Source organism: Erithacus rubecula (assembly GCF_903797595.1).
Source record: "Erithacus rubecula genome assembly, contig: SUPER_Z_unloc_2, whole genome shotgun sequence".
NCBI lineage: Eukaryota > Metazoa > Chordata > Aves > Passeriformes > Muscicapidae > Erithacus > Erithacus rubecula.
Window position 1 is genome coordinate 637,851 of NW_027635860.1, and position 13,196 is coordinate 651,046.

At 39.5% G+C, this 13,196-nt stretch overlaps 1 protein-coding gene across 3 annotated transcripts in view; it reads left to right on the top strand.

Moving 5' to 3' along the window:
* HOOK3 (hook microtubule tethering protein 3) overlaps positions 1-11,928 on the top strand; it is an 89,802-nt gene extending 77,874 nt beyond the window's left edge. For 2 of the 3 annotated variants that reach the window (XM_079331276.1, XM_079331278.1), the window contains exons 22-23: positions 900-1,036; positions 9,053-11,928. In XM_079331276.1, coding sequence (XP_079187402.1) covers positions 900-1,036; positions 9,053-9,068 — 153 coding nt within the window. In that variant the 3' untranslated portion in view covers positions 9,069-11,928. Of the gene's footprint in view, positions 1-899 lie in introns of all 3 variants that reach the window. The other variant, XM_079331277.1, reaches the window with a different exon arrangement.
* Positions 11,929-13,196: the final 1,268 nt, after the last annotated feature.

Sequence of the window (13,196 nt, forward strand, 5' to 3'; positions counted from 1 at the left end):
GCTTTTGCTGGGCCTGTGTGCCAGGGGAGTTGTCACTACCATCAGATGTTTTCAAGACTTCCCTTCAACAGACTGGTTGCATTGAAATGGCTCATCTGTAACTTCACATCTGCTCTTGACATCTTTACTTTAGTGTTTTGTTCTGCTCCACCATAGAATTCAAATTCCTCCTCTCTGTATTCCTTTGGAAGAGTTTTCTTCTTGCTGTTCTACATCCTTCTTGTGTTCATGAATAGGAGGTCTAAACTCAAGCAGACTGTTTGAATTGTTTACATACTGAAGGTATTTTCAAGTGACCAGTGTCCTTGGCCAATTTTATGACATGAATCCCACTAATAACTAGAAGACAAGCCCTGAGGGGAGACCCACAGTTCAGTGACCTATCATGAACATGAAGATGGTCACTGATAGCTTTGTCTGTATAATTCTTTAATCAGCCTCTGCTTTTATGTACAACCCACCAGAGTTTCCTTAATTTCCTAATTGCGTTTTTGCCTAATGAGAACATACTGTCTCCCAAGATATGCTTCTGATATATTAGCTGGTGTTTCCACAGAGGATGACAATACCTCAGTCTTTTTCAGAAAAGTACTTTTCTAGGTCAACATGCTGAAAGGAGACAGGGGTTGTCCAAGACTTGTCCAATTGCCATGAGGAGCATGTATTGAATTCTTAGGTGGTTACTCTAAACCTAGTGAATGACTTCAGGGAAGGGGAAATGTTCCACACAAAGTATTAGGAAGAATATCTTACCTTTGTCCTTGTAAATTACCACCTTTGTGTATGGAATTCAAAATAGTTTAGTCAGTGTGAAGACAGAAATAATGAACAAAATGTAAATGAGTAAGTTGTTCAGTGTTTTGTATTGGTATTCACTGAGATTTTCTCTTTGTCCATAGGGGATGACTCTGCATAAAAAAGCAGCAGAAGACAGACTGGCTAGTACAGGCTCAGGACAGTCCTTCCTGGCTAGACAAAGGCAAGCCACAAGCACAAGGAGGTCTTACCCTGGTCATGTCCAGCCAGCAACAGCAAGGTAGAGAAGCCTTGCCCTTAGAAAGAAAACTACCCTGTGATCCAGGCCACTTCTATTGCAAGTGACAACATTCAAGGAAATTAAACCAGCATCATTTCTCTTTCTCCCTTGTTACTGCTATTATTTAACAGTTCAGGAAAGGGTTTTATTATGCTTTCTCATTGCTCTGTAATGCCCTTTGCTCTTATTTTTTTGAAGTTAATTTCTCTCTGCATTTTCTGAATGTGCCAAAATTTTGGAAACATCTAGAGGAGTGCTGTAAAAAACAGTCTTATTTGTATGAAGCCTGGTCTCTTACAAAAAACCTCATGTGGACCATATGACAGTGTAGATTTCTTATCACAGTTGTAATTTCTGTGCCTGTAAGGCTTGTTATGCTTTCTAAGACTGTTTTTGTTCAAAGGGAATTAGCTTTTTATTTCATCTCCTATCCTATTGCTTCAGAAAAATGCTGAAATCTCATTACAGAAATGCAAAGTTGGATTATAATATTATTGTGAAATATATTTCATACTAAAAATCTCACCAATGCAAAAAAGAAAGATTTGGGGTTATTTTTAATCTCCTAAGTGCAAAGTTTACTCTTATTCTTGGCATTTAGGGAAGCAGGATGATCTTTTTTCCAGGTTTTTCTTTGTCAACTGGTGTTACCTCTTCTGCTGGTAGAGATGAATATTTTCAAATGCTTTATTCCACTCTTTGTCAAGTATATGCTTAAATACATATTCTACATAGGTGGAGAAGTATTTAGCATATGCTAATCTACTACTCTATCATCCATTTTAAAAGGACATTTGTTGTAAAATTTTATTGTTATGGATGCACAATGCGTAATTGATCAAGGCCCCAATTAATATTGTTAATGTAATCCAGTTGTCATCCCCCACTAAAAGACTTGCTTTTAATATATTGATTCAGGGTATAATTGTATCAGTTGCCTTACTAATGGTACCAGTGCCTTCAGGTGAGTTTATTGCTGACTTTGTTGGAAACTGGCTGTGACTCATTGTACTGCCTTTTTAGTGTATAGCTGATTAATTGTTGTAACACTTTCATGTTGATCAGTGGATGGAGGCTCCTCCTACAAAGTTGTGCTTTTTTCCCTGATCAGTTCTGTGCATTCCCTATCATTTTTACAAAAAATTGATAGACACAGAGAACCTGAGTATTGGCTGGAAGTTTCATATTCATACATCTTGTTGTGATTCTCTTTTAAATTTGGAGACTGGTTTTAAATTTAGGTTTTTATTTAGAGACTATATGGACTCTAATGCAGATGCAGTCGGTTTGTAAGTTTATTCTTCCATCTGATTTTAATGCCCTTCTAAGTGGAGACATTTATTTTTTCATTAATCCCTTTAGAGAAAAGATACTAGCCTTTATCAGTCATCTGAATGTGTGTTTTAAGTCAAACTTGGGTAGAATGAGCAATGGATAATTAAAACAAGCACACCTCGATTAAAGGGTAAAAACCAGGTGAATGGCATTTTTAGGTACTGTTGTTTTATCCTCAAATGCATCATCTGTTTTAATCTGGGCTGAGAAAAGCATTCAGTATGTGTCTGAAAAATATTTTCTGTTCCCATTACACCCCTGCCCCTCAAGAGAACAAATGCTGAATGCTACATATAGTTTTGTCTTTTATTCCTTATATTTGGGAAAAAATGGTTTTCTAGTGATTTTCTGTACTTATGCAGTGTATGAATGGTATGGGCTGTGCTTACAAAAATTAGATGAGGCATTGCAAGTTTCTGTGTGCAGAAAGTCAACAATGCAACAAAAGTTGTGGATAATTTCTGTAGCTCAGTGGGGTGATATACTCAATCTGCAGTCTCTTATTGAGATACAAAATACCCTGTATACAAAATACTATCTATAATTATCTAGACAATTACAGTTTGTGTGGGATATCTTCTTCTGATTTTGTGCAATCTATTTTAATAGCTTGAAGAACTCTTTACCACATGCTATATGTGAACAGGAGCAAGACCACTTCTCTGAGGGAATTTGATATTCCTGTTTGAGGTTACAGCATTTTATATCACCCAGAGCAAGAACCTAGGAATACCTAAAGCTATCTAACTCTTCTGCTACTAAACTGCCAAGAGCTCTTTGTGAAAGAAAGGGATGGAACCTTAATGGGAATTTTTATCTCTTAATTTTACCTAGTAATTTAATTACTTAATTGCTGTTAATTAGGTGTAGGTCTAAAAGAACTTGAACACCATCAGCATAGTAGATTAAAAGTAACTGCTTTATTATGTTAGTATTTGTTTTACTGTTTTGCCTCCAAAGTTTTGATGACAGGCTAATGCCCCTGAGAGTTAGGACATGAACAGATGCTGGTTAGAAACCTTGTCTTATGCTTTTACTTTGTAGTCTCTCATAGTTTCTTTTGCTTCCTGGTGGTTGTTGGCTTTTCTCTTCTTTGTGATTCTGTCTTTCCTTTTCCCTTGAAGATAAGACACTGAAATGTTTTCTGTACTTCTCTTCAAAAATAGTATCATATAGTATCAAAGAGCAACACAATACTCATATTGAATCTGAGTAAGTAATTATTAGGCAAGTGAACAATCATTTTGTCTTTGAGAATTTACAAACTTGCAGAAATCCTGGTATTTCCCAGAATTCATGTTGAATATAAAAACCTAAAAATGTATCCACTCTTACAGAAATATACTTGGTTTCTGTCTGGTTCTAGTAAGTAATTTGTTATGTCTTCTATTAGTAATTAAGAGGAATTCAATTCTTTATTCTTCAGTGCTTTACTTCTTTAATTTGCTGCATACATCCATTCTTAATCTTGGTGTGTGAATGAATGCAAGCAGTGAATATCATTAAACCTTCTCTGTCACAAGAACAGCTTCTTTATTCAAAGGGTTCAATTTCATTATTTCTCTTGCTTGGTATGTAACTTTGTAAGCAGTGTGTATTAAGAAAAAGAAGGAGCTCAGACTGTGACTCCAGGGAATAAACACCTATGTAGGGGAGCTACCAGTATATGTTCTATATTGTTGTACCTTGAGTAATAAAAGAATATAAGCAAAAGCCCCAACCTATGAAACAGAATTCTCTCAGTACATTAGACAGTTCTGAGAAGTTTATAGGAATAATTTTTTTCCCTGAGGCAAGAAAGACTATTTACATCAAAATTGTAGTGGTAATTACTAAGCCAGTGCTATATCCTGTCCTGATACACTACAGAAAAAAGCCCCTGCGACCAAGCTTAAAGAGAGAATGTTCTCCAGGTCAGTGATAAAGCAGCAGAGGAGTTCATGAGACTACTTTTCTGGGTACTGTGCTGAGGATCTGCCTAATCTTTCTGACAGATTTTAATTAATCCAAATAAAAGATAACAGATAAACGAATAAACATTTTCATTGTTTAGAGCTGAAGCTTGGTTTCTGACCTAAAAGGATGTGTTCAGGTGTGCAGTCCAGTTCACATGCTTCTGTGAAGGGTTGAGTTTTTAGCATATCCAATCAGACATTACAGAAAAAAAATTCAAGTCCCCTGTTTTCTTGATAGCAACACATAACCACTTGGATCATAACATATATTTTCTAAGTTCTGTGAAAAATGGAAGTAATCTAATTTAAATTGTGTATTCCATCCACAATGCAAAAGTAAATACATGTCTGGAATATACAACTTTGTATATTGCAGAATGATATAAATATATAATGGCTACAAGATACATTTCCTTCTGTTTGGGAAAAATCAAATGGCAGTCTTGTCCCGTTCAAGAGTCACTTGTATTAGCAGTAATACTTCTGCAAGTCTTTTGTGGCTCTTTGTTCTGTAAGGAGCACTGGTATTTTTATGTGTGTCTGAAAGAATTAACACTGAATATTCCTATTACTGCTTTATTATGATTTCAAATAGTAAGTGGTATGTGTAAACTGTCAAGAAAATTTAAACACTTTTTGGCAACTTTAAAGTCCTTGGTATTTCGGCATGTCGAGTAGCTTTTGCTTTTCCTGTCTTCTGTAGTATATGAGACTGTACACTTAACAGCTTCTTGAATGATTTTCTGTGGGTTTAATTGTCGTGATGTGTTGACATTTTCTGTAGATTTGGTAGTTGCATTTTAATGTCACCACTTGATTTTCTTGTTGTTAGTGATTTGGAGGAGGACTACCCTGAATGTGGCTAACTTTCCTTTTCCATATGAAGCAAAACAATATTTCAGTCTTACTTGTATAGAGATTTTTTTATTCTTGCCCAACATATTGGCTTTTTGCAAGGATTGATGAGGGAGGTATTTTTGCACTCAGTCAGCTATGCAATACTGACTTCTAATGGGTTTTTGCACACGTGTTTTAGGTAGAATGTGGATTCTGTGTTTTGCAGTAAGATTGTATTGATAAGCTTCAATATCTCCTAACCAAATTAAGCAGGCATTTTCCTCACCTGGCATTGCATGAATAAATAGCTAAAAGGATTTATCAGGATATACTCCCAAGCGATGAGGTTTTTTTGGAGCAAATGTCATATTCTAGGTAGGATCCTAGCCATTCTTCCAGTTTTTCACTCTTAAGGAATCAAGAAACTATACTGGCATGGTGATTGGATTGCCTTATTCCTGTCGTCTTTCTCTCCTGTGGAAGTCCAGAAAAGTAGGAGAAGTTTGACAGTGATCCTGCAGGCTATAACTAAAAATAAGGTGTGATTTCTTTGGTTTGAGAATGGGGAAGCAGATGCAAGTAACTAGTCAGTACAAAAATCAGAAGAGCATTCTTTCTCCATTTTGCATTTTGATTTTGTTTTAAAAACATATGAAGGACCTGAGCTTATTGAGCCAGGTTTTTATCTTTTTAATTAAATTTTATTTTTAACTGAGTAACTATTAGAGATTTTACCTGTGTGTAAGGCAAAAGCTGCAATTATCAGCCATTGCAACCTCAGACTTCTTGCAGCTGGTACAGTGAAACCATGTAAATTTTGATTCTGTTACCATCTCCATTGTACCATTTGGAGATGCTGAAGACTTAATTAGCTTCATCATCTGTTTTTTCTTTGATCTTATTTTTGTTCATTCATTAAGATATTGAGACATAAAGTTATTTTTTAAAATGCATCAGCTCATTGAATTAGGTAATGAATGAATGTTGATTGGGGGGCTCTAGGAAACTTGATGAATCGTACTGGCATTGAAACAGCACCTGACAGGGCAGCCAAGGCAGCTTCCCAGACAAATTGTCCTGGAATCAGATTGTAGTCAGTGGATCAGTAGGAACTTGTGCTGACTGCTGTAACTGAAGTCCTCATCTGCCGGGGGATGGTGCTGCTGTCAGCTTCACTGTGGTCCAGATTCTACCTTCACCTTAGGGCCTTGCCAAGTTAGTACAGGACTATCCTGAAGTATGTTTCTACATTAGTTGGCTCTGGTGGTAAATCAGGAGTTTGCTCTGCTGCTGTTTGCTGCACATGTAAAGTTGTTTGGAAAATTGCATGTTCTTCAGTCCCCTTTGCGTATGGTGTCATTTCCAGACTGAAAACAGATTCCATTTGTCAGATAAAAATTTCCTGTGGCTGTCTTGCTGCTGTGGGTCTCAGAGTCTGATCCATACAACAATAAAAATACTGTTAGTAGAGGGCAATACAGGTCAGTTGAGCAGCCTTTCCTTTCTGGTGCTGATTTTATTCATTGCTTTGCATTAGAAAGGTGCTTCATGATCAGTTGAGATGATTTCAGGAGGGGGAACATGGTTGTTTTAATTGTTAAAAAAGCAGACATTTGTCAGCACTTTGAAGAACTGCTAACTACTGTAGCATGGCATGAATCTGAAACACTGCAAAAGCGAGTATTTGCACAGGTATAGAGTAGTTTGTTCTGGAAATGCAAATTGAATCCCTAATGATTATACCTAACTTGAAGCGAAAAGAGCTAACATGAAGTCCAGTTGTTACTGTTAGATACTGTCAGCCTGATCATGAAAATGGACAGAGTTTTAAGAGAAGATCCCCAGGGGTGTAGTATTTATGGAGTTATAAAATAGTTGTAATAAGGCCATCAGACTTTTGATTTGGATTTGAATATAACATCAGTTAGATAATTTTAAATGCAGTAAAGCAGAGGTTATTGTTACAAAAGGTTATTAAGCTGGAGAGTAAACTTATTTCCTGGAGGCATTAGTGGTTCTGAGAGAGATTTTAAAGCTTTTGTTTAGCAGTATCAGTAAGGTCTTGGAATAATTATAAGCATTACATTATAAAGCCACCTTTTAAAAAAAAAATAAAAAAAAAATTTATAACCTGCTTTGTATTCTCTTTGTCACTCCTCCCTAGACAAATTGTCTGTGCATAGACTGTCTCCATCTAAAGATGCTGCAGATACTGTGACAGGTTATGCTCACTGAATTTACCCTCACATCTTGCATCTCTGTTTTCTATGTGTTGCTGTCTCAAAAGATGGCTTTAAATTAGAGAAATTGACAGATATCTGTTTTTAGAACATGGTAAGAATTTCTAGTCAGGAAAGGGCACTAACTTGAAAGACAGTACAGTGTCCTGAGTTTACAAGACCTCTCAAAAGTACTATTGACTCAAAGAGTAGCCTGAAGTGTCACTTCTTTGTATGTGCAACATACACTTGAAGGACACTTGAAGTTCTACTAAATAGTAACTTCGAGCCAGGTTAGACTAAAGGAGTAGATTATATTCATTTATACACAATAGAATAGGTACATGCTTATGTAGCTTGAACTTTTTATTTTTTATAGAATAACTACAGTGATCTTCATATTAATCCTGAACTGTGTAATTTCATGTACCAAGCAGTGCCAAGCAAGCTTAAAAGACAATGATTACTCAAAATACACATTGTAAAGGTCTTTGAATGTGTTGAATGTGTTAAATTTTTTATTCCATTTGATATGTGTCTCTGTGTTTCTATTTATTTTTCAATTATGGTTAGTATTCTGGGTAGATGAATGAGAAGGGAAAAAAGAGGGATACACAAGCTACAGGACTTGTAGCATAAATTCTCTTTTTTTTAATCTGTTTGACCTGGATTGGCCCATCACAAGAAGCATTCTTAGAATCATTTTTGACCAGTGCAATACAAGGGAGAAGGAAGTGGGGAAACAGGCTCTAATTTCAATCTGAAGCCAATTTACTCTTTGCAGTTTGAAAACACAAATGCCATTTAGTGCTGTGCCAGTGCGGTGCAGGGGTGTGTGTGTTACCTGGGGCAAGTGGAGGCACCGCAGCTGTGTCAGTAAAGCATTCCATTCCAGTTACACTGGCCCAGAAAAAGGGTGCACCGGTGAGCTTGGAGAGCTGTGCCAACCTCTCAGATTCTTTTCCAAACTTAGATTCCCTTCTGCAGCATTGTGGAGTGCTCTCTTGACTGCTCGGTGGCTCCAACTCAGCTTACTTCAACAAGAACACGTACCATTTTCTGGCAATGCAAATCTGTATTTGCCTGCAAGGAATAGAACTTGCCACTGCAGTGGGGCAGTGATGCTGAGCCTCAGGCACCACAGGATGAGCTCTGATGAAATTTAGATGCCTTCAGTGGTGCTCAGAGCTCAAGACAGTTGTCGTCTCTGGTTGTCTTTTAGCATGTAAGCACATGCTAAAACTGAGTGGGCACCTTTCACTTTATCTTGATTTATCTTGATGTAACATTTGTACTCACAGACAGCAGGAATACCTGACACTTGCTCATTGCTGTGTAAACTTATGTGCCATAGCTTTATTAGTTAAGAATGGTGCCCTCAAATATTTTACTCAGAAGTGTGTAAAGTTTAATTACAGCTAAATTTAGATATTGACCAAGGCTATTTTGTTGCTTTTTCCAATTATTGGCCTGTAATCTTAATGTTAATTTAAACAGTTGCTTGGCAAAGGTATTTCCCCATGAATTTGCACAACTCTTAAGTAGAGGTGGCCTTACTAAACTGCTTTTAGAAAGACCTGTTCTGTTCTCTGTTTTGTTTTGGTTTGGTTTTTTTCAACAGTAATATGTTATCTGCTTTTTAACTTTCTTCTTTATTCTTTTATTTGCAGTGATGTGGTTGCATGACCTGCAGCATTATTATAACAGGGACTGTTCAGTGCATGACTTGCTTTTCTGTCCAGACTGCATAACCAAAACTTAACCAGTTCTACACTTAAGACTCATGGCCATCTGATTTCAAAGGGGGATCTACTTGCAGAGAAGCTTACCATCCTGGGGAGTGGCTTTCCCATTTCCCACTTCCACTTACTCTTTCTCTTCACAAAAAGTCTCCTATGAGGCTAGAAGAGAGGAAATCCTGTATTCACAACTCAACAGGAGGCGTTCTGCAAACTGACAGAGCACTGTCAGCTCTCCATCTTACTTCCACCTGTCCACTTTACTTAATTCTGATTAACAGTATTAACACACAGACTTCCTGCAACATTTTCATATACCGAATTATAAAAATCTAGTCTTAATGAGTTCCCAAAAAAGGCCTTTTGGTTGGAATTTTGTTAAAATTTCAAAGCACCTGAACCCTTAAAGGATCCACTTTGAATCTTTAAACAAATAATGTAAAGCGAAGGAGGTGTTTTACCAGGAGAAATGACTAATGAATGCTGCTTGGCGATCCCATCTTCCTTAGAAAACCAAGCAAGTTTCATCTGATAATCTCCGAGCCAGGCAAACTACCGGGTGGTATTTTGTTCACAGGCACTGCCTGCTTCCTTAATATGTATATACACAGTAGTTTGTGGCTGTTGTATTTTTCTCTCTACATTTGAGCTGTGTTGTTGGTTTCTTTCAGAAACTTTTTTTCCAATCTGTGTACAATTGTTAAAACAATCTGAGGAAAGATCATGAATGGAGATAAGTATGAAAGTCATCTACACTTTCAGTATTATGCAGACTGTCCTTGCCAGTTTATGATTTGGATCGTTTATGTACTATTTTTTTTCTTTTTTCTTTCTCCTGTCACAGTCTTAGCTATTTAATTTCCAATTGCACTAGCTTGGCTGTTTCTTTGTATTTTGAAATTTAGCTATAAGATTTGCCATATGTAGACAGTGTAACTCAAAATGCTTTGTACTGCCTATATTAATTTAAGAAGCTGCTTATTTAATATTCCTAAATATCTGCACATTTGTACTACTGTATCTTTGTTTTGTATTGGACATCCAGTACTGGCAAGATTCAGAAGACGAGGGAGTGCTGTAGTGTTGTAAGTTAAGGGGTTTATATTGTATAAGAGTTAGTATGTAACAAACAGGGAAAGGGGCTTTCAAGCCATAGGATTTGCTGGAAAAACTGAAAAATCTGAATGCTGAGTACCTTAAGCGGTTTGATTGAAATCCAGTTATAGAGAAACCCCATTCTTGCTCACCTGGATCTTAATCCTGGCAGAAATACTGATATGAGCACTGCTGCCTCCGGGAATAGTTTTGGTTATTTGGGCAGTGGAAGAACCTCCAGCCCTGTTTGGCGTGGGGGCAGCCCCAGGCTGAAGAAGCGCTGTGTCCACCCGTCTCTGCAGCCTCCTCTGGCCACACACACAGTGCCTGCCCCGTCCCTGCCATCGGGTGGGCTCTGACAGAGCCACGCCTCGCGTGCAGAGACGCCCGCTTGTGTCCAGTCCTCAGGGATCCCGATCCCACAGTGTCCGTGGCCTTGTGCAGAACACATGGAGAAAGGACAGACGTGTTCCCCACCAGAGAGGGGTGGCCTGCGCTGCCTGGCAAAGGGATGAGCAGTAGGAAAGGGCTCCAAGCAGGCCCTGCGGCAGAGTGAAGGATAAAACTAGGATCCCAGTGAGAACTGTGGTGTTTTCCCTTCTGGATACTGTATCAGGTACTGTGGCTACCAGGTGTTCTGGCTGACAGCTGTCCGTAAAGGCTTCAGATGGGGATATATGTCTTTCTTGGTCCACAAGGGCCAGGGACAGTGAAGTCTGACGTGACCTGCAGCCAGGAGTTCGGTGATTATGAGTCAAGTACTCACGCAGCAGAGGCAGCAGCATTTCATCAGACTGAGTCCAGCAGAGAGCTGCAGGATTTGTGTCTTTCCAGGTCCTAACCATTGATCCCTTGTTATGTGTCAGGGCAAGCGTTAGTAGTAAAACTTCTTTTAGTTGGGTGTTAAAGGCATGGTATGTTTTTCATTTGCAAGTGCTGCTTCGGCAGGGACCACACCCTGCCCCAAGCCAGGCTGGGTGCAGGTTCCCTGAAATCAGGGCACTGTGCCAGGCAGGAGGGGATTGCTTTTTTTGTGCACCTGCCTCCACAGCTGTCCCAAAGTGATGCCGAGCAGTACCTCATTTCTTCAAGTGGTCTGTGCAGATTAGAGACTAAGTATCAGTTGTTCTTGAGCCTTGATGACATTTGTATGTAAGTGTGTTTAGCTTGACAAAAGTTGTTTGAGTTTACTAATGCAACAGAGAGATGCCAGGTGGAGTCAGTCAAGGAACTGGCTACTTTAATTAGATTAGCCTGGCATCTCTGTAATGAAGTGGTTGTGAGCTCTCAACTCAGAGCTGATCTCCAGCATGTCTCTGATATACTAACTTCATTTGTGCTGCATAGAAAACTCTCTTACCTTCTTAATAGCAGCTTGTTTGACAGTCCTGAATTAAATGTTGATCAATTATCAAAGTAATAACTGTTTGTGAAGTTGCCAGTGATATATTTTCTGTAAAAGAATGAATTCTTAGAGTGTCAAAACATTAATTTCCCATTTCAGTTCATCTACAAATTGTGTAACTACCAGATTGTTATGGTAGCAATATTAATATACATACCTGTATATAGACAAAAAAAACCTCATTAATCATAATTGGAATCAAAAAGTTTAATATTTTTCCCAGTCAAATACACTAATGCTTCCAAGGTGATAGAAGAGTGTACAGTTGTTAAACAAGTTGTAAATAAACGCTTATATAAAACGTAAATGCTTGTCTCTCCTTTATGTGGTACTTGGTTGTGAGCTGCGTTTCCTGGGGCTCTGCAGAGAGTGAGTGGCAGGAGGCAGCACCAGTGCATCAGAAAGCACAACATCCTCACTTCTGCTGGGACACGTCCCCTCCGGCTGCCTGAGCTGCATGCCCTTGTTTGCTTCTCCAAGGGTCAAGCCTAAATGACCAAAATAAGAAAATTTTCCTTTTTGCCAGAGGAAGCTTCACAACAGATGTTGTCAAAGGTGGGGAAAAGAGACACTGCTAATGTGGGCAGGAAGAACTCTCCTTCCACCCTGCACTGATGAGCAGGGCTGGGTCTGTCTCACAATAGGCAAATGCTCATCTTTGTGAAAGAGAAGGCAACAACCTTCCAGACATTACTGAGCCCATGAGTGTTGTGTGTGGTGCTGGGGTTAGGAATGATGTGCAAGGACTCTGGCACAGCCTTTCAGAGGCTGCTCTGTCAAAGGGGTGGGATCAGAAAGGGGAGGGTGCCCTGGTGGCAGCACTGCCAGCCTGATAGTGACTGGAGAGGTTGTGAGGCTGAGGGCAGGCTGGGGTGAAGTGTTTGCTGTCTGGGAGGGCAGGAGAGCCCCAGAGGTGGTGGTCAGCTTCCTCCTGCACCACAGGCAGTGGACAGTGGAAGCAGGAAAGCTGCCAGAACCTCACTCCAACTGCTTGTGATTCACTGTGGTCCTCTGCCCTCCTCTGTTCACCTGTCAGTCTTCATCTTCGGCATGACTGTAGCATTTCCTGCCCTGGCCACCGTTCCCTGTGCTGTTGTTTCTCTCACTCTTAACCTCTCCTAACTTTTGCTATACATCTTTTTCCTTTTCCAGCCCTCCTGCCTCAGCGTGCTGAGACCCACACTGATACCCTCATTCTAGCCTCCACAGCCCGTTCTCTCCTCTGCTCCCTGACAACTCCTTCAAGGCCATGACTTATGCTCCACATGGTGTGGGGTGAATTGTGCCCCCGGCCCCCTGCTCCATGCTGCCCCTCCACAGGTCCAGCAGGGAGGATGCAGCTCTGCAGGTTCTCTTCTGGTGGTACCTCTCCTCCACACCCCAGAGCTGCAGGGCCCTGCTTTTACCACTGTCCCACAGTTTGTCTTGCATTAGATGTTGCAGGGGGTGACAGCCAGTGCTGAGTTAAAAAGTGTGGTGAAGGCACACTCCAGAAGCTGCACAGTTCCCCCCCCCAGGGTTCCCCTTTTCTACTCTTTTTGAGCACCTATATACTGTGCACATTAACTATAATAA